The sequence below is a fragment of the Chamaea fasciata genome, unplaced genomic scaffold (genome assembly GCF_029207755.1).
Source record: "Chamaea fasciata isolate MVZ Bird 193981 ecotype frontalis unplaced genomic scaffold, bChaFas1.0.hap1 SCAF_16, whole genome shotgun sequence".
In the NCBI taxonomy this organism is placed as follows: domain Eukaryota; kingdom Metazoa; phylum Chordata; class Aves; order Passeriformes; family Sylviidae; genus Chamaea; species Chamaea fasciata.
Genome location: NW_027094101.1, coordinates 13,540,175 through 13,558,644, shown reverse-complemented (window position 1 = coordinate 13,558,644; position 18,470 = coordinate 13,540,175). Strand labels below are relative to the sequence as shown.

General features: G+C 51.9%; 3 protein-coding genes across 3 annotated transcripts; all 3 read right to left on the bottom strand.

The window, feature by feature from the left end:
- Nucleotides 1–7,346: 7,346 nt before the first annotated feature.
- On the bottom strand, nucleotides 7,347–8,169 carry LOC136298021 (hemoglobin subunit alpha-A). The gene is made up of 3 exons (XM_066198456.1): nucleotides 8,028–8,169; nucleotides 7,678–7,882; nucleotides 7,347–7,575 (listed from the first exon to the last, which is right to left on the bottom strand). Exons 1-3 carry the CDS (start codon nucleotides 8,120–8,122, stop codon nucleotides 7,447–7,449), a joined length of 429 nt encoding a protein of 142 aa, XP_066054553.1. The 5' UTR covers nucleotides 8,123–8,169; the 3' UTR covers nucleotides 7,347–7,446.
- A 2,250-nt stretch (nucleotides 8,170–10,419) lies between these two features.
- LOC136298022 (hemoglobin subunit alpha-D) lies at nucleotides 10,420–11,276 on the bottom strand. Its single transcript, XM_066198457.1, has 3 exons — nucleotides 11,142–11,276; nucleotides 10,824–11,028; nucleotides 10,420–10,596 (listed from the first exon to the last, which is right to left on the bottom strand). The coding sequence occupies exons 1-3, from the start codon at nucleotides 11,231–11,233 to the stop codon at nucleotides 10,468–10,470; spliced, it is 426 nt and encodes a 141-aa protein (XP_066054554.1). The 5' UTR covers nucleotides 11,234–11,276; the 3' UTR covers nucleotides 10,420–10,467.
- A 2,418-nt stretch (nucleotides 11,277–13,694) lies between these two features.
- Nucleotides 13,695–15,624, bottom strand: LOC136297834 (hemoglobin subunit pi). The gene is made up of 3 exons (XM_066198100.1): nucleotides 15,530–15,624; nucleotides 14,379–14,583; nucleotides 13,695–13,823 (listed from the first exon to the last, which is right to left on the bottom strand). Exons 1-3 carry the CDS (start codon nucleotides 15,622–15,624, stop codon nucleotides 13,695–13,697), a joined length of 429 nt encoding a protein of 142 aa, XP_066054197.1.
- Between the last annotated feature and the right edge of the window lie 2,846 nt (nucleotides 15,625–18,470).

Sequence of the window (18,470 nt, the reverse complement as noted above, 5' to 3'; positions counted from 1 at the left end):
CTTAAACACATCCACAGATGGTGAATCCACCACCTCCCCAGGCAGACCATTCCAATGCTTTATTACCCTCTCTGCAAAAAACTTTTTCCTGATATCCAGCCTGTATTTCCCTTGGCGCAGCTTAAGACTGTGTCCGCTCATTCTGTCAGTTGCTGCCTGACATCCCGGGCACGGGGCAGAGAGCCCTGCGGTGGTGCCGGTGGTGCTCCTGGGTGTGCTTCTCAGCGCCGTGAAGGCCGAGGAAGGTGGTGATTTGAGATCAGTTTAAGCTGGAATCACAGCCATTCACATGCCTCGGCCATAACTGGACACCACCGTGTCCCCGCTCAGACGGGAAATCCCAGGGGAGGCTCAGCCCTTCAGCTGATGAGTGATTTAATGCTCGCTCGCGGAAAGTCCGATTGCTTTCTCTGCTCTCACGTATCTGCCACGTTCATAGGACTCACGGGAGATGTGGCTTTCATAGGCATGGTCAACTCATTCTCTGATTTTCCAGCTGATTTCAAAAGAGTCAAGGATTTTCTTTTTCCTTGGGATACCCTCTGATGTGTTCTGCAGCTGAAATGATGCAGCTTGAGGACAGTTTCAGAGTCCTTGCTCAGGCAAAAATCCCACCACTCCCTTACCAGTCAGCTTAGTTGAGGACTTCAGACCTGTTTCCAGTCAACCACAAGCTCCCTGGTGGTGGAGTTTCTACTTCTGGAGCTCAAAATCTTTGCTGCTTGCTCTCACAAGATGTTACTCTTTGTAATAAATTCCCAGGCCATGAGAAGAAAATCCCCTGGGGAAGTGGCTGTCATTTTCTAGGAACACTGACATCACCAAAATCCCAGTCAGAGCAGGCTGTGTGCTCAAAGCTGGCAATTTGAGCCCCTCATCTGATTTAGGAGAAGGCTTCCCTTAAGTCAGCCCAGAAGCTTGAGCACATAAAGCTCAAGGGATGGGGAAGGACTATTCTGCTAATTTCCAACTTCAATTTGTTCACTGCTTGTTCATTTCTATTTGTCCTCGTGTGATACTATCCTTGGATTTTCAGAGCTCTCCTTCTCAGAGGAAAACCAATAGACCCTTCTGTCCCCATTTTACATTAGTTTAGCCTTCAACTCCATTTTTAAAGATATCAGCCCATCTCCAATCAGCCCTTACGAATTACTTTCCTGAAATGCTGCTTCTAGTCATTTTCCTCTTAAAAGAGAGAGAAAAAAGGACATTCAGTGGCAAAGCCCGGAGCATAAATTAAGCTTATCTAAGACAACACAGAGTCGGATCCAGAATGTGTTACAATACTATTTTTTTTCACAGCTTGGGTCCCTTGGAGTTGCTTGTTCCCAAGAAAAGCATTCCAGTGTTCACTGTAATTGTGGATGGATGATGTAGGCAATGCCACCCCCAGACTGACAGCTGCTCCAAACACATGGGGACATGAAAATGTTGTCATTGGCTTAGTGACTGTCTGGGTTGCTCCTTTTCCCTTTGGCTAAGCAGCCTTGCAGCCTCAGAATGGGTGAGTTTGGGCCAGGGAGGGTCTCCTTTTGGCTGCAGGGCTGGAGTTGGGGCTGAAGCTGGAGCTGGAGAAGCTGAAGCTTCCTCCACTTGCCCAGGCAGTGCTGCAGGTGGATCAAAAAACACCTGCAGCTGGGCAGAAGATACAGCTGCAGCGGCATCTGCCTCATCCTGCGTGGCATCAAGAACTCACAGGATTCAGAAAACCACATGGGGTTTCTGTCTGTGCTGAACCCTGAGGGACCATGGCAGTGCTGGGGCCAGGGCTTCTGCCTGAGTCAGTGACAGTCTGAATGTGGTGTCGGTGTCCCTGTGATGGTTAGGGCTGACCACTTCTGCTTCTTGCTCTTTGGTCCATGAGTGCTGAACACAGCCCTTTGTCAGGAAGTCAGACAAAAGAGGAAGACTCTGTTCTGCAGAGTCTCTTTCCTACAGCGTTTCAAACAGGCCTGTGGAGAAGTCAGGTTTACATACTGGAAGTATCTCTCTTTGAGGCAATAACCTGGAAAAATAAATAATGGTGGCCTGTGCAAATTGGATTTATGGAGCTTTAATAGTGCTGACCCATGAATTTTGATAAATACATTTCTACTATTAATAAAGGCACTGAGCTGCTCGGCTATTGAGGGATGTCTAAAAGCTTTCTGGATGAGCAGCTGCAATGTACATTTTGCTGTATTGCTTTCCATAAATCCATAGCTGGGATCCTCCTGGCCATGTGCAAAAGTCTCTGGAGAGTGCAGAGCTGGCACAGTCTGCTCCCCTATCTCTGTTGGATCCTAGTGCAAGGAGTAAAAAAGTGGCACTGAATGGAAAACTCTCTGTTTTAACTATCTTCAGCTAGATCTTCATTGAATTGTGTCCATCCACCAGCCTGACTTGAAGTCACTGTGACAGGGGAAGGAAGAGTATAATGAAGAACTGTACTCCAGGATTAGGGACCAAAACTCTGCTGTTAGAGTTGCACCGTTTCAGCTTTTGACAGAAAAGTCAGATGATGATCCATCACTGCAGGAGACTGCTGAAAGGATATTTGATGTACTCTGTGGAACTTTGCTCTGTGCAGCTCCCAGTGTTATTCACAAATGGAAAAACAGAAGGTCAATCTTTTCAATGTAGATAAAGAGGGTGACCTGGATAGGAAAATATGATCTAAAACAGATGAGGCTGAACTTCAACTGGTTATTACAGCTCAGGAAAAAGATGCTGGAGTCCTCACTGATGGTTTGCCAAAATTGTAGCCTTGATGTGCAGGAAAAAAATAAAAATAAAAAAGCTAACAAAATACAGTGATGTCATCAGGAAGGGCTTGGGCTTGCAAAATAACAAAGAGAGCATCTCCTGCCTGTTGTGTAACAGCTTGGTGCACCCACATCTAAGCAGGTCTGGCCTCTGATCATAGAATCCTATAATCATGGAATAATTTGGGTTGGAAGGGACTTTTAAAGGTTGTCTAGTTCATCCCCTCTGCCATGGGCAGGGATGGCTCCCACAAGGTCAGGTTGCTCAGAGCCCCATCCAACTTGGTCTTGAAAGTTTCCAGGGATGGGGCATCCCAACCTCTCTGAGTGTCAATGTTTTACCACCATCATTGTGATAAACTACTTCCTTATACCTAATCTAAATCAAACCTCTTAGCTGGAAACCATCTCTCCTTGTCCTATCACAACAGGACATCTTAGGATGTAAGAACATTGTGGACTTAGAGCCCTGAGCAGGGCAACTGAGATCAAGGGCATAGGGTAGCTGCAATACGAGGGGAGGCTGGGATTTTTCTCTGGAGAAGGGGGAGCAAAACATGCCAGCCCTACAAAATCATAAAGAGATCGTGGACCTGGTGCATGATGAGAGTTAGAGTCCGTCGATCAGTCTGGTAGATTGATTTAAAATGGATAAAAAGGGACTTTATTTGGAGCAGGTGGGAGAATGAACTTCTGGAACTCACTGCCACAGGAGGTCGTGGAAACAAATAGGATCAGCAGGTTTATAAAAGGTAGAGCAAATTCATGAGCAGCAGCAGGTCAACAGACAGATGCTGAAAGCAACAGGCAGGAATGTAGCCTCTGGAATTGCTACTATTGCTTGTGTAGGAGCTGGAGGAACACAACCAAAGCTGTGCCCTCCCCAGATGGCATCTCCTGCTGCTGAAAAATACAGAAAAACAACATGGGAAGAGAGGAAGCACTGATGTCACCAGCAGAGCATTGCCTATCATCTCAGCTCCAAGCAAAATCAGATCTCCCAGGTGCTTGCTGTGTGGTAGGAAGACAGGGAAACCAGCAGGAAGAAAGATTTTGCATTTCTATTCAATGTTCATCTTTGTAGTGAAAATCTAATCAATGCTCATTTTCTGTCTTCTACCACTTTTCCTTTTTCCACTGGCAAAACAGCCAGCGGAGGAGGTGGGAGGATTCCAAAAAGTTTGAATTAAAGTATATTTCAATCATTCCTTATTTTCAGACTGCTTGCCTGAAAAAAAATCCTCTTCACTTCAAAAACTGATGGAAGCCACCTCCAAACATCCAAAATCTCTGGAAAAGAGGGAGGGGGACAGGGTCACAGAAAGGAGACCATCATGACTGTTATCATTAGCAGGGTAAAAGGAGGAAACGAAGGAACTACAAACCAGTTGGCTTCAAGTAAAAAAAAAAAAAAAAAACAAAACAAACCAACAAACAGTGGAGCTTTCAATCAAAGAAAGAGAGGAGTAATAATCATGGCCATTGCCAAGAATGAATCCTTTCAGATGAACCTGTTTTCCTTCCGTGACAGATTCCAGTTCTTTGTTTACCATTATTATTTACTGTTCTGTCATCAGTAACTTGTGCTGTAGTGGAGAATTTCCTTATTAAGTTCTCAGAGGCTCCTGAGATGGAGGGGCTGCAAGCACTGGCTTAAAATTCAAAAGGATCCAGACAAACCAGGGAGATCATTTCAGCAGGAAAAATCTGACATTTAGGAAAGAGTGGCTTACCAAACACGCCAAAGAAGCAGAAGACCCATTGGCTACACGACTCATGGGTTACACTATTGCCAAATTGAATTCCAATATGGGATGTAAAAACAAGAACAGTTTGTAAAATACACGATGTTTTCCCTCCTCATTCCAGCAAGAGGATCTGTCAACTGGTCTCCTAAGATCAGCTTCCAGTGAGGAATTAATTCTCTATCTTCTCATTGCTTGTTTGCTAACCCCCCCTTGCTACTTGGAAGATTCATGGAGAATTCCTGTTAAACTCCCCTAGGATGCTTGACCTCCTCTAGAAGTACATGTTTCTGTGTTCCTTTCCAGAACACACTCTCCAGTGACATGACTATGGAGCAAACATAGCAAGTTAGAATCCAAGCTGTCTGTTCAATGCTGTTTGCAGCTCCTCAAGAGACTGGTGAAAGTCCTGTGATCATGTAAGTCATTACCATCAAGCTCATTTCCTGATGTCGTTTAACGCTTCCTTCAATAAAAATGAGCTCTGAGATGCCACTTGCCTCGGTGACACCACAGAACAGAACACTGTGCTGTTCTGGGGGTATCTTTGAACCCCGGGTGCTTTGTCCATCAAGAATAAAGGAGAGCTGAGAAAGTCCTGCAGAGTGGAGACATCAAAACAGGCATGACCTGGAGATATTAATCTTCTTTCTTCTGCTGAAGCTGCATGGTGTGATTCGGCCTCCTGGGTGCTGCCATGGCCTGGATCAGGGGGCTCTGTGTCCAAACCCACCTCCTCAGCATCACCTGGGGCTGTTTCAGGCTGCTGTTGCTGTGGCAATGCAGAAGTTGCCTCCGACTCTCTCCTCAGCACCGGAGCCGCAGCAATGCCAGCTGCAAAACCAGCCTGGGCCAGCACCAGAGCAAATATTTGACCTGCTCTGCTCCAAAGCGTGGCTGCTGTGGTGCTGGTGGGTCCCAAGGCAGCTGGGCAGGGATGTCAGCTCAGGGAGTGCCGAGCTGTGGCCAGCGTGTCTGTCCCGCGGGGCAGGCTGCGTCCTGGGACACACGAAGCCGTGGCCGCCAAGGGATGCCCAGTGAAGGGAGCCCCTGTGCTGTGAGCCAGGAGGCACGGGGGGCTCGGGGCCGGAACTCTCAGCACCGGGTCTGCACCCCCTCCGAGTTGGCACCGGTGTCCCCAAAGCCCTCGGGATCTGGGGCTGGCTGGAAGCCCCCGCGCAGCCGCCCTGCTCCTCCCAACCCTCGCACCCTCTGCCCGGCCCCGATAAAGCACCGCGGCTTGAGGTCCCCATCTTGTGGCAGCTGGGACAAACGGCTGGGACAACACGAGCTCCGGCCGGGCAGAACGCTGGCAAAGAGCTGCAGAGGCAGGACACCGCCCGCTGCCACCCGGGATGTCATGCCTGAGGTCACAGCACGGCTTGGGAGCACTCAGAAGCTACAGCGAGTTGGGGACAACTTTCACCCCTCACATACACAGTGTCCTCACATTGCTCTTACAACTTGTCCCATGTGACCACCGTGCTTGGGACCATGAGGGCCCTTAGTGGCTGGGTTTGGAGGAGTCCAAGTCCATGCTGGATTTGATGCTGGCTCTTCCCAATGTTTTCCACACCACTTCACACCTCCTTGCACACCTGTGCGCCCTGAGTCCCCACCATATCCTGCTTTTCCACAAGATCCCCAGGAAGCTGTGCCTACAGCTCTGCCTGGGTGATGTTCCTGGCTTGAGAAGTGGAACCTGCTCCAACACCTGCTCCGTACAAAGGTAGATCACACTGGCCAGTGATGCCCTGACTGGCTTTCTCCTCCCTTCCTCACTGTGCCCAGGAACAGTGGGTAGGTGGGATCATGATGCCTGTGGTGCTTTGTAGAACAGACCCTGAAGGGCCTCCATATCTCTTTGTAGTTATTGGAGTTTCTCCTGTCTCGGTGCATTCACTGACAGTGCCTGGAGGCCATGGGACTAGGGAAGAGTCCCTCCTTGCCAGTGCCAAGGATCAAAGGAGCCTGTGGCAACCTTGGCTGACTTTGTGAGCCACTCTGCAGCTTCCTTGAACCTTCCCCCCCTTCACTAAGAACCTCCCAAGCCCTTACTCAGCACCTGGCAGGTTTCAGCCTCCTGGGCCTATCTGTTGCCCAGTCTCCCACCACACCCAGAGCTGGAGGAGAGCCCACACTTTCCTTTATCAGCCCCCCAGCAGGGCCACCCTGCTGCAGGTTGTGATAAGGGCTGGAGGGTGCAGACACCAGCACAACTCCTGGGCTCCTTCTCGTGCCCTGACACTGCCCCACACTGCTGGATCTGGAGCTGAGCCCCATCTGCTCCCCTTGCAGCACCCCAGGACCCCTCCGCAGTGACACCCCAGCAATGGGCCATTAGGTGAAGACAGAAGAAGTCTTACACCACTGCACAGCCCTGTGTGCTGGGTGTGCAGAGAAAGATGTCCTGGCACAGGGAGATCCTCAGGCTGTTCTCACTCTGCTACCAGGCAGATGGTCACAGGTGCCAGGACCCCCTGCAAACCTTTCCAGGAGGAGATGCCCTCTGACACTGTCCTGAACAAGGGTGCATGGGGCCCATGGTGCAGGAGGGGATCCCAGCGTGGAATTCTGGTGGGACAGCCTCGGGCTGCAGGGAGCCCCAGGTCTTCCATGAGTCTCTCCTCTCCACTGGTGCCTAGAAATGCTGTTTGCTCCCAGAGCCCCACGGCAGCCAAGCAGTGTCTGCCTGCTGGACACCATCTCCCAGATGCTGACTCCTCTCAGCGACAGCAAATCCAGAGCCCATTTCCTCCAAGTACCCACCTGGTGGGGAGACCTGCAGTTCAGACCCCCAGAGCACATCCCTCCCACTCCCTTCCCGCAGGCAGCACACAGAGCAGGACACCAGAGCTGGAGCACAAATGCAAGAGATTTTATTTCAGAACATTTGACTGCTCGCTGTCGGAGGGCTGGCGGTGTGTTGGCTCCAGCTCTGGTGTCCGGTACACGTCTTAACGGTACTTGGCAGTCAGCACAGTGCCCACGGCGCACAGGAACTTGTCCAGGGAAGCGTGGACCTCTGGGGTCAGCAGAGAGGGGTTGTGGCAGGCCACCACCACCAGGAAGCACTGACCCAGCAGCTGAAAGGCAAAACGATGTGGTGAGCCAAGGGAATGAGGCAAGGGGGAAGCCAAGAGGTGCAGGAGGGAAGTTGGGCTGGTCACTCCTTTGCAGACACTCACTTTGAAGTTGACAGGGTCCACGCGGAGTTTTTGGGCGTGGAGGTCGCTGAGCTTGGAGAGGGCGCCAGCAATGTCATCAACGTGGTTGGCAGCTTCGACCAGTGCAGCCGCCACCTTCTTGCCGTGGCCCTTGACCTGAGCAGAGCCCTTTCCTAGGTCGAAGTGGGGGAAGTAGGTCTTGGTCTGGGGGTAGGTGGCGAACATCCTGGAGAACAGAGGGGTTCAGAGACAGGTGAGTCAGGGACAGGGTGCCAAAGGACAGACAGCCGCGGGTGGGGAGAAGAGGAGGCAGGTGTGAGGGAGTCGGGGCTGGAGAGGAGAGAGGGTCACACCGGGGACAGCCACAGTACCTCTCCAGGGCCTCGGCGCCATACTCCTCGGCCTGGCCGCCGATTTTGCCGAAAGCGGCCTTGACGTTGGCCTTGTCGCCGGCGGACAGCACCATGATGTCACCTGCGAGTCGTCAGCCCCAGCACGGGTGTCCCCGCCGTCCGCCGCCGCCCTTATATGCGGTGCTGGGGCTCCGCCCGCCGCGGTCCCGGCCCGGGGGTGTTGGAGCCCGGCCAGGCGGGGCCGCCGCCCGTCCTCCCCCGCCCGCTCCTCCCGGGCACCGGCACCGGCACCGGCACCGGCACCGGCACCGGCACCGGCACCGGCACCGGCACCGGCACCGGCACCGGCGGGGGCTCTGCCTCGGCGCCGCGGGGTGGGCTCGGGGTCACGGCCAGGGCTTCTTCCAGAGCGGGTGGCTGGGCTCTGCCCCACGGACACATGCTGACATGACGGCAGAGTTAGGCTTGGGGTTAGGATGAGGTTTAAGTTTAGGTGTAGTGCCTGGGCTGGCACGGGTTGTCGATAGGGTCTGACCTGGCATAGGAGCCCGTGTGTGTCCCCTGGCATGGGGTGGGACACTGGCTGGGTGCTCCCAGCACAGCCTGGATGGGTTCTGGCCAGGTGTTGGGACAGCAGCGTGGGGGGGTCTGTGCCCCATAGCCCCACACAGCCCCGTGTGTACCTGCATGTACAGACTGACCACCCAAAAATCCTGCACACACACCTGCCCCACCCCGAGCTGCCCCAGGACACACACTGCCCCTGCACTCACTGCCAGCTGACACCTCCACGTCCTTGCACACACATGTGCTGTCCCTGTACAGCCCTCTGCCATCCAACACAGTCCTGCAGCTGCCCTACTGCACTTGCTCGCCCGGACACCCCACACCAGGGTACCCCACACCACCCCACAGTGTGTGTCCTCTTCAGCCCCTGCTCCTTGAACCACAGTCACGTCTGTTTGCTGACAGAGCCCGGAGCTCCCCTGCCCCAGGCCCCTCTCCTGCACTGTCTGTGCTGGCCCTGGTGCTGTGGGGCACTGGGGGACCCTGACTTCTGGGCAGAGCCGCAGGATCAGCACTGGCCACTGCTGCAAGCACTTTGGGAAAACATGAGGGACCACAGCTGGTCTATGGTGAGCTCTGTATGCTCCAAATGATGAGATGAAGGTGAGGAATGTAGCAAGGGCAAGGAAGATGAGGGTGGTGAGGAAGACGAGGAGGGTGAGGGGGCTTGCAGAGCTCACGGTAGGTTCAGCAGGTGGCGCAGAGCAGCAGTGACAGTTTCCTCCGTGGCTGAGGTTCTTATCATTTGTGTTTGGGGGAGATTAGCTCAGTCTGGCACCGTTTCAGAGTGGGGAGGGAGGGCCGGGGGGGCTGATTTTCTGCAACGCAGTAGCAGGGCAGTGTCTGCCACATGTATGTGCACGGGGGGAGCTGCCAAGGCAGCAGAGCCCTTCAAACTGGTGGCACAAAAACAAATGGGCATAAATGCACGTGAGCACGCTGGGATGTGGACTGGGATGTGTTTGAGGATGGAGCATAGGCACTGTGGGTTCACCTGCAGGAGCAGAGGCTGCCGTGGTCAGGGACTGCCAGGCCTGTTTGTGAGCAGGCAGGGTCCCTGTATGTCCCCACCTGCCTCCTGCCCACACCTGGGCACTCAGACACCTCTCTCCTGCAGGATCTCATCTCCTCCCTCTCGTGTCACAGCACAGAGCAAACCCAGGGCTAGTTTGGTATCTCATAGCTCGCTCCCTGTGATCACCTGTGATTTTTTAAAAATTCAAGCTCCAGAGTCCTGAAACCAGTGTCTCTATACTGGACTGCAGATTTGCCCATCCCATCCCTACCCTGCCCAGGTCCCAGAGGAAGAGCAGACAGCTTGGGCAGGTGTGGAGGTTCTTTCCTGCCAGCTGACTGGGATTTGTGGCTCAGGAGCTTGAATCCCAGAACAGTCTCTGTGCTTAATGGTCTGCGGTGGACTTTTTTCACTCCATGAATTCTCAGACTGCTTCTGGAGTTCATGCAAGCACTTGGCTCCCACAGCACTCCTAATAAAGTCCTAAAAAGCCATCTCGATAGATGGAGATAGGCAGGGTTTACCCTACAGCCCCATCACTCCCCAGGAATCCTTCAAGGGAATGCAAGGATCACATTTGTCTTGGCACAGCCTTTGCCCTGCTCCCTGGAGGGATGCAGGCACAGCTTCATTCGCTGGGTCCTGCTATCAGCCTCATCCTGTGCTGGGGAGGCTTGGAAGCAAACAGGGCCCTGGGGAACATGCAGGGAGTGCAGGGCTCGCGCTGCCCTTCCCCTGCCACATCTGTCACACCTGAACCCCCTCCCTCCAGCAGGAACACTGCCACACTCCGGCCCACCCCAGCCCCAGCACGAACAGACGCATTGCTGCAGCAAAAGTCTTTTTTATTGATGGCACACAGGCACGGCTGACAGCTCATCTGTACTTCTCAGCCAGCACGCTGGCCACGGCTGACATGAACTTGTCGACGGCGGAGTGCACCTCGGGGCTGTACTCCTTACCCAGGCGGGTAGCCAGCACCACCTGCAAGCACTGCGCCAGGAACTGCAAGGAAAAACGGGCATTAGCACTGCCACTACAGCCCCCATGTCCCACCACCCCCTGCTCCCCACCCTGATCTCCTTCCCTCATTCCCTGTCCTCCATCCCCCAGCTCCCATCCTGACCTCTGCCCCCCATTCCCTGTCCCTCAGTCTCCATTCCCCTGTCCCCTGTACCCCCATTCTGATCCCTGTCCCCAAACTCCATCCCCATTCCCCATGCCTCGCCTACCTTGAAGTTGACGGGGTCCACACGCAGGTTGTAGGCGTGCAGGTTGCTGAGCTCAGACAGAGCCTGGCTGAGGTTGTCTATGTTCTTGATGGCAGTGCTCAGGGCAGCCACCACTTTCTTGCCATGGCCACGGATCTGGTCAGAGCCTTGTGACAGGTCGAAGTGGGGGAAGTAGGTCTTGGTCGAGGTATAGGCGTGGAACATCCTGGGGAAGTGGGACGGTCAGTGGTGCTGACCGCAGCCAGACCCACCACGCTGGCCCCTCCGTGGAACTCCCACCCCCATGTCCCCCTCTCCCATGCGGTCCCCAGGCTGTACCTCCACAGGGCCTCGGCTCCAACATCCTCCTCGGCGCCGCTCAGCTTTCCCCAGATCTGCTGGACCAGCTTCTTGTCCTCGGCGGTCAGCATGGTGGCGGCTGGAAGAGTGGGCAGGGGTTGGTGACAGCAGCAGCTGCAGGGACGCTTCTTATAGCTGCTGGCACCTCCACCCAGCCTTATCTTATCACACTGAGGGGCCAGGGGATGGCCGGCCCTGGGAGCAGCTGCAGCACTGCCCTGGGGGGCCCCGGAGGCCTCGGGGGGAGCCCTGCCCTAAGGAGGCCCCTGGGGGGCCCGGCTGCCTGTCCTGCCCCACCACACCAGCCCAACACCAGAATGGGGCAGGGGGCAGCACCTTACCAGGCTGCCCCACGGACAGCAGCAGCCCTGGGCATGTCTCACAGGTGCCACAGCCTTGTCCACCCTGGCTGGCATGTCCTCAAACCTCCTGTTGTGATCCATCATTTCCCACAGATGGGCCAGGGTCCTCCTTGGCTCTGAGGGTGTTGAGATAGGTCCCACAAGTGTCCCATGTCCCCTCCAGACTTTGGCACATCCAACCCTTCTCTGCCCCAAGAGCCCATGGCCTCTGAGTAGGAGCCATGGACAAGCCCTCTCAGAGAAACCCAGGCAGGGAACAACCCTCCTCTTTGGGTTCATGGTCCTCCCATAGTGCATCCTGTGATGCTTGTCAGTCCTGGACTCCTTCCCTTCTTCCCACACCAATGTGTGCTCCTGCCTCCTCTCCCCATAAATGCCGGGAAATCCTGTAGAGCATGTGGTGGCTGGTCATACAATTTCAGAATTTCAGAATAATAGAATTATTAATGTTGGAAAAGGTGTCTAGGATCATTGAGCCCAACGATTCCCTCAGTACTGCCAAGGCCAACACTAAACCAGGTGCCCAGGAGCCACATCTACGTATCTGTTAAATCCCTGCAGGGTCAGGGACTCCACCACTGCCCTGGACAGCCTGTGCCAGTGCCTGACAATGCTTTCAGTGGAGAAATATTTCCTAATATCCAAACTAAGCTTCTCCTGGCACAACTTCCTCTGACTCTCACATCCTTCTCTCAGCCTCTGCAGGAAGGAGTTGGTGCAAACACGGGGTAAGGGACACACCAGATGCTGACCTAGCACGTAACTCATGGATTAAAACCTCCAGGTTACCTGACGTCTTTGGATGCAGAATACTTTAAAAGCTCCTGTGGTGACATGGTTAGAGCTAATTGGTGGCCTGAGAGCTTCCACATCACCTTTCTCCCCCTTGTCCAAACAGAGTCCCTAAATTTCGTGGATGAAATGAGGACTGCCACTTGCAGTGCTGGCTCAGGCTGGCCATCAGAGCAGGCTGAAGGCTTTGCACCCACTGTTTCGTGCCAGAAGTCTCTGACACAGGTGCTGACATGGTGCTGTGCTTCACGTTTTTGGCCAAACTGGCCCCGATTACAGGCTGATGCTCCAGATTTTGTTGAGCAGCATTTGCACAGCATCAAGACTGTCTTTGCTTTTCACTCTGCCACCACCCAGGGAATTGATTTTGAGAGGGAGAGGGCTGGGAGAGGACACAGCCAGGCAGATAGGCCCAACTAATCAAAGTTATTTCATACCATATGACACCATGTTCAGCAATCAAAGGGAAAAGAAGGGGTTTGAGGGAATTTTGGGGGAGGGGGTTATCCATGGTTTTTGTTCATGAACTGGCTGAACATCAGCCTACCCATGGGATGCGGTGAGTGATTGTCTTTGCATCCCCTCTTTTGTTTTCTTCCCTGTGCTTTCACTTAGTCTTCACTTACTAAACAATTACTTTTGTTTGTTTGATCTTGACCCCCAATTTTCCTTTTTTACATCTTCCTTTGCCCTCCACTTCATGCCATTGTGGGAGGGAGGTGAGTGGGAAGTTGGGGTGCAGTGGCTGCACAGTGGGGTTAGCTCACAGGAGAAACACATCAGACACCACATCCGTACCCCATAGAGAGAGGCACGAGAGGACAATGCCCTGCATTGCAATGCAGGTTTGGTTTCCAACAGGCTGGGATGGATTTTGGATAGGTCAAGCAAAAAGCCTGGGTCCATTCAATGTCCTAGCAGGGTAAAAGACTCATTCCTGGTCAGCCTGGAAACAGACTGTGGTGGATACACCTTGGTGAGCAGCTGCAGCCACAGGGCTCCAGCCTGTTCTGGGCTTCTGTTCAATGCTATGTTGCTACCACTGAATGTTATGTTATCCCCACTGAACTGGCACATGAATTAGTTCGAGTTCATTAGTGTATGAATTTGTACATGAGTTTATAAAGTTTAGTGTTTCCCCCTCCATATTGTGTTGACATTTCAGAACAGCCCTGCCTGAACAGTCAGGTGTGGGCAGAACACATCGCGATGAAAGCACAGAGACCATAGTTCACATTTGAATTATTTATTGGGTTTTGCAGATGACTGAGCCCCTGCAGTGGGGATTTAAAGAGCTGCCCAGGAAGGGGTAATACCCCAGGGCCTGGCAGCAGGGCTGGGCTGTGGATGGGCCTCCTTCACCCTCTGTTGAGGTCATTTATCTGTACTTCTCTGTCAGAACAGAGGAAATACTGGACAGGAACTTGTCCCACGCAGCATGAACTTCTGGGGTGAAGTCACTGGGATAGCGGGCAGCCACGGAGCACAGGATACAGTGGGAGAGCAGCTGTAAGGGAAAGCAGCATGAAATCCATCACAGTGAGTGCCAGATACCAGTGTAGGGTCTGCAGTGGACCTTGGGCCCAGTGTGCTCAGAGATGACAACTATGTGTCCCAACCAGGCAGTGCTGCTGCCTGAAATGGGAGTGCAGAAGCACAGGCTGTCTTTTGTATAGGGCAAAAAGCACTGCTTCATCCCTCTTCTTCTTCCGTGTGCCCCTTCCTCCCTCCCTCAAGTGCAACAAAGTGGTACTGTTTATAATTTATTAAAACTTTGTTCAAGGCAGGTGATGTAGCTTGATGTGTGAGGCAGATTCATGAATTACAGCAAAACCAGCAGAGATTCGAGTTTGTCTAACACAAACCACCACAGGAGCCCCCTGAGTAGTTCTTTGCCTGCATTGGACCAGAACCTCCATGAAAAGACCCAGTCTGAGGTTAAAAATCATATGAGAAACTGTACAGCACAGTCAAGGATCAAGCGGCCATTAGTACACATGACCTGTGGTCTCTAATTTTGTGATGGCAGCTTCCACCCCTGAAAGTCGCTGTGCTCACTCACCTTGAAGTTCACGGGGTCCACCCTGAGGATGTAAGCATGCAGCTCGCTGAGCTTGGCCAAAGCCCCTCGGATGTTATCAATGTTCTTCACAGCTTCCCCGATGGCATTCATGACCTTGAAGCCGTGGCCACGGAGCTGCGCTGAGCCTGGGCTCAGATCAAAGTGAGGGAAGTAGGTTTTTGTCGGGGGGTAGCTGAAGAAAAGCCTGGAGGAGAACATGAGGAAGAGGGTCAGCAACAGAAACGGAATGAGGGGGTAAAACCTCAGAACAAGTGGAGTGTAAACCTTCTGCAGCACGTGCAGATTAGACAGCAGGTTTATCTGTATGTAATAGAGAAGAATTAAGTGTTAAAAAATATTTAAAACTTCATGTAGTTTTGCATTTGGTTTTTTTTTGTTTTGTTTTTAATAAATGAAACCCCCAATTTGTCACCCAGTTTCCTGTATTATATTATAACCAAGTTTCCAGGACCTTCAAACTAAAATGAACAAACCAGAGTTGTTATGAATGGTACTCAGAATCCTCAAAGGAGGATTTATACACAATACTTTATACTGGGCTGTAGATAGCCTTTAAATCACTTCGAACAACATAAGAATTTCTGATAATTTCCACACCCTTTTATGCCAGCTTGCTTAATTGGTATGGACTTTGAATTACCATGCCATGCTTCATGCAGGGGGTCCAGCTGTTTTGTTTCCTAACAGTTTGTAACTTACCAACTGGAACAATGAAACCTGAGCATCCAGTGAATTTAGTGGACAGCTATTCTCTTAATGCATAAAAATTGTAAGAGAAAGTGCGTCACTTGTACAATAAACCACTTTAAGTTTATCCCCTCACAGGGATAATGGTGTTTAGGACACTGAGTATGAATGACTTTGAATTCCTCACCAGTGCTTCTGGCTATGAATTCTTCTGTATGGCTATACGGAGAAAAAAACCCTATTAAATTGTTTTTAAAAATCAGTTTACTGCTAGATTGTGAAGCATTTAGTAGCACAGATACAACTCCTGAAGATTACATATCAAAGAGCACAAGCCTTCATCAAGTCTCCCTGGTCCCAGCCTGCTCTCAAAACTCATCCAAGTTCTACATGAGATGCATCCCGACAGCAAAGCCCTCTTTGGAGGCCTGCTGGGGCCTTACCTCTCCAGTGATTCTGCCCCAATGGGCTCAGCTTGGGCGGCCACCTTGGCCCAGATGGTGACCACGGCGGCTTTCTCGGCTTGGGTCAGCGTCATTGTGCAGGAGGTGCTGGCTCTGTCCCCTTGCAGTGACCGCTTGGAGCGGGTTTGGTCTCACCATCCTGGCAGCCCTGGTTATAAAGGGGAAGGGGGGAGAGGACCCTGGTGCCTGTCCACACTCATTGGTCACTCCAGAGGCCCGCTCATGGAGTGGAGGACGCTTATCTCCGGAGAAGCAAGGGCTACTTTGGAAAGGGTCAGCACACTGCCCTCCTAGCCTGCCAGCCTTATCATCTTCTTGCTTCTTAACCTAACAGCTGTGTGGTCCAGAGAAATTGTCTGGACACGTATTGATACATGAACAGAGAGAAAATGCTGCAAAATTCCATTGATGAAGCTTTAGGACACATCTTTAAACTGAGGACCATGTGGACTCCAGCATAGTAAGGAGCCTGGAGAGGAATCTGATTTCCTCCCTTGGTTCACAGATGTGAACACAAGACTCTGGGCCTTTCTGACCCAGCGATTCCAGTATATGTGGCTGCACCAGGTGCAACATTTCAGATAAAATGCTTTGTAGGTAGTGGTAGGGACAGGCTAGGAGATTGGTAGTGTAGTTCAGAGGAGAAATGAAATACTGATTTTTTAAGAGTAAGTGCAGATTTTGCCATTTGCTTCAGGACTTCACTATGCCAGACTCTTGCAAAGAATTAGGGACTCACTTTACAGTTGCTGCCTGTAGCAGTATTGGTAGTAAGGATGACTTTGGATACAGGAACAGAGAGCTTGTGATATTGAGTATGGTGCTAGAAAGAAGTGTGTGTGGGAGAAAGCCCAGTCAGATTTCTTTTTTGTAATCCTCAGACTGCACACCTTTGATTTCTGTGTGATCTTACTGTTAATTGTCCCCTGCACTGTAAAATAGCCCTCAGCACTCCAGTTAGTGCTGGCTGTGTTGTGCTATGTGCTGGACATGCACAGGAGCTCCTGGTCCCACAACAGATGGCTGGTACCATCAGGGCACGAGCCCTGGATGGGTGAAGGACTGAACAAGCAAAAAGAAGACCAGCACAGGTCTGTCATCACAGATATGTGGGCAAAGTGTCAAAGAAATACCTGACTGGAGATGGTTGTTGCAGAGCCTCTGGGAGTAAATATCCTGCCAGCACATAAAGCAGAGGTAAATCTCTTTGCCATGATGATAAACTACAGTGGCCTCAGACATCACCACTGAGAGCTGGCAGCTGTGCACAGAGGACTGGCTGGTACACTCAGAGGGGTCAGATAATGTTCTCTGCCCAAGCAGCCCTGCACACTGGTGTGGAGGAGATTGTTGTGCCTTGGCCAGAGATGTGTCTGCATTTGACTGCAGCACTACGCACTGCCACAGAGGGTGTTCCCCAGCCATGGTCACCCTGCTAAAGGGAAAGTCTTTCCAGGGATGAAATGATCCTTGGGTTGTGCATGGACCGGGGCATGTGCAGCCTATGGACACCTGTACTGGAGCAGATGTCACACAGGAGTATGCACTGGCCTTGGAGCCCCTCAGGAGCCACAGGGAGCTGTGCTGTGCTGCTGGAAAGGTGCTGGGTTTGAGGTGGCACCCGTGTGTGTGTGCATATGGCAGGGATCTCTTCTGTGCTGTCACATGGGGATAGGTCTCTCCTCTCTGGGTAGACTCCAGAGCCTGGAGGAGTTGATCCATACACTACAAAGAGACACCACTTTCCTGGGGCTGTGCCTCTGCCACTGCATCCTGGGCTCAGGTGGGAATGAACCAGCGGTAGGGTTGGAAACAGGGATGGGGTCGGACAGCAACTTCTGTATCCTCAGGTGTCCCCACTTTGCTGGGGCAAGTGGCCCTTGCAGAAGGGCACTGACCCACCCCTTGGGCTCTGCACTGGGCTCTTATTTAAGCTTCTCTGCATACCATCTGTCACACAAATTAGAATAAACCTTAGGCTTTCCCAAAAGGCAGACTCAAAGCACTTGAGGCCTCTGAGTCTGCAGGCTTGGCTGGGTTTGGGGACCTTGAATTATCATCCCCTCTGTGGAGGCCAACAACTCCTCTAAGATTAAATTTCAGATTGTGTTCAGTGCCACAGCTCCTCCTCAGTCCTCCTGACCATGGGCTGGGTAATTCACTCACTTTAAGAGAGGATATAAAAGCGGACTCATCTGAGACCCAAGAAGGACAATTGCTTTTCCATAGGGAGTATTATCAGAGGGCTCTTTGTATACCTTCCCTTTGATAGTGCCATACAGATCCCCTGAAAACCCAGAGCTCACTCTGGCTACACAGATGCAGAGCAGTGCAGTCTCCTGTTCAAAGTGCCACTGACAGCATAGGCAGAGCCAGGGCATGGACAACGTGGCATTCAGTTTATGCAACTTAAATGGATGGCAGTACCAAGAGAGGCTGTATTCATCATCCTTGCTACACACATTTCCAAAACTTGCACTTTTGCCGTAGAAAATTTACTTTGAAAATATAGATGCTGTAGTGAAATACGCATTTACATAATGTTTTTGTCTCCTCCCCAAAGTGCTGCCTCTTGGGTGATGTGTTTCATGGCAGTGCTCCAAGATCTCCACAGTGAGAGTGCTTTTAATCAGGGGTTATTCAACCAAGCTGTGACCCAGATAAACACAGGGATAAGGCACAGACCATCAGGATTCCTTCCTATTCTGTGTAACCTGGGCATTGCTCCTCTGTGACTGCAGGATTAAGATTTGTATGCACACAGAGTGATGTCTGCACAGGAGGATTCATCATCACTGAAATCATAATGGAATTTGAATTCCTTTTCTGAGAGTTACTCCTGCACTACCACACAAGCCAGAGCAGCCAAAAAGTGACAGTGGTTTGCTAGAAGGAGCTCATTGCTCGCTCAGGATCAGGG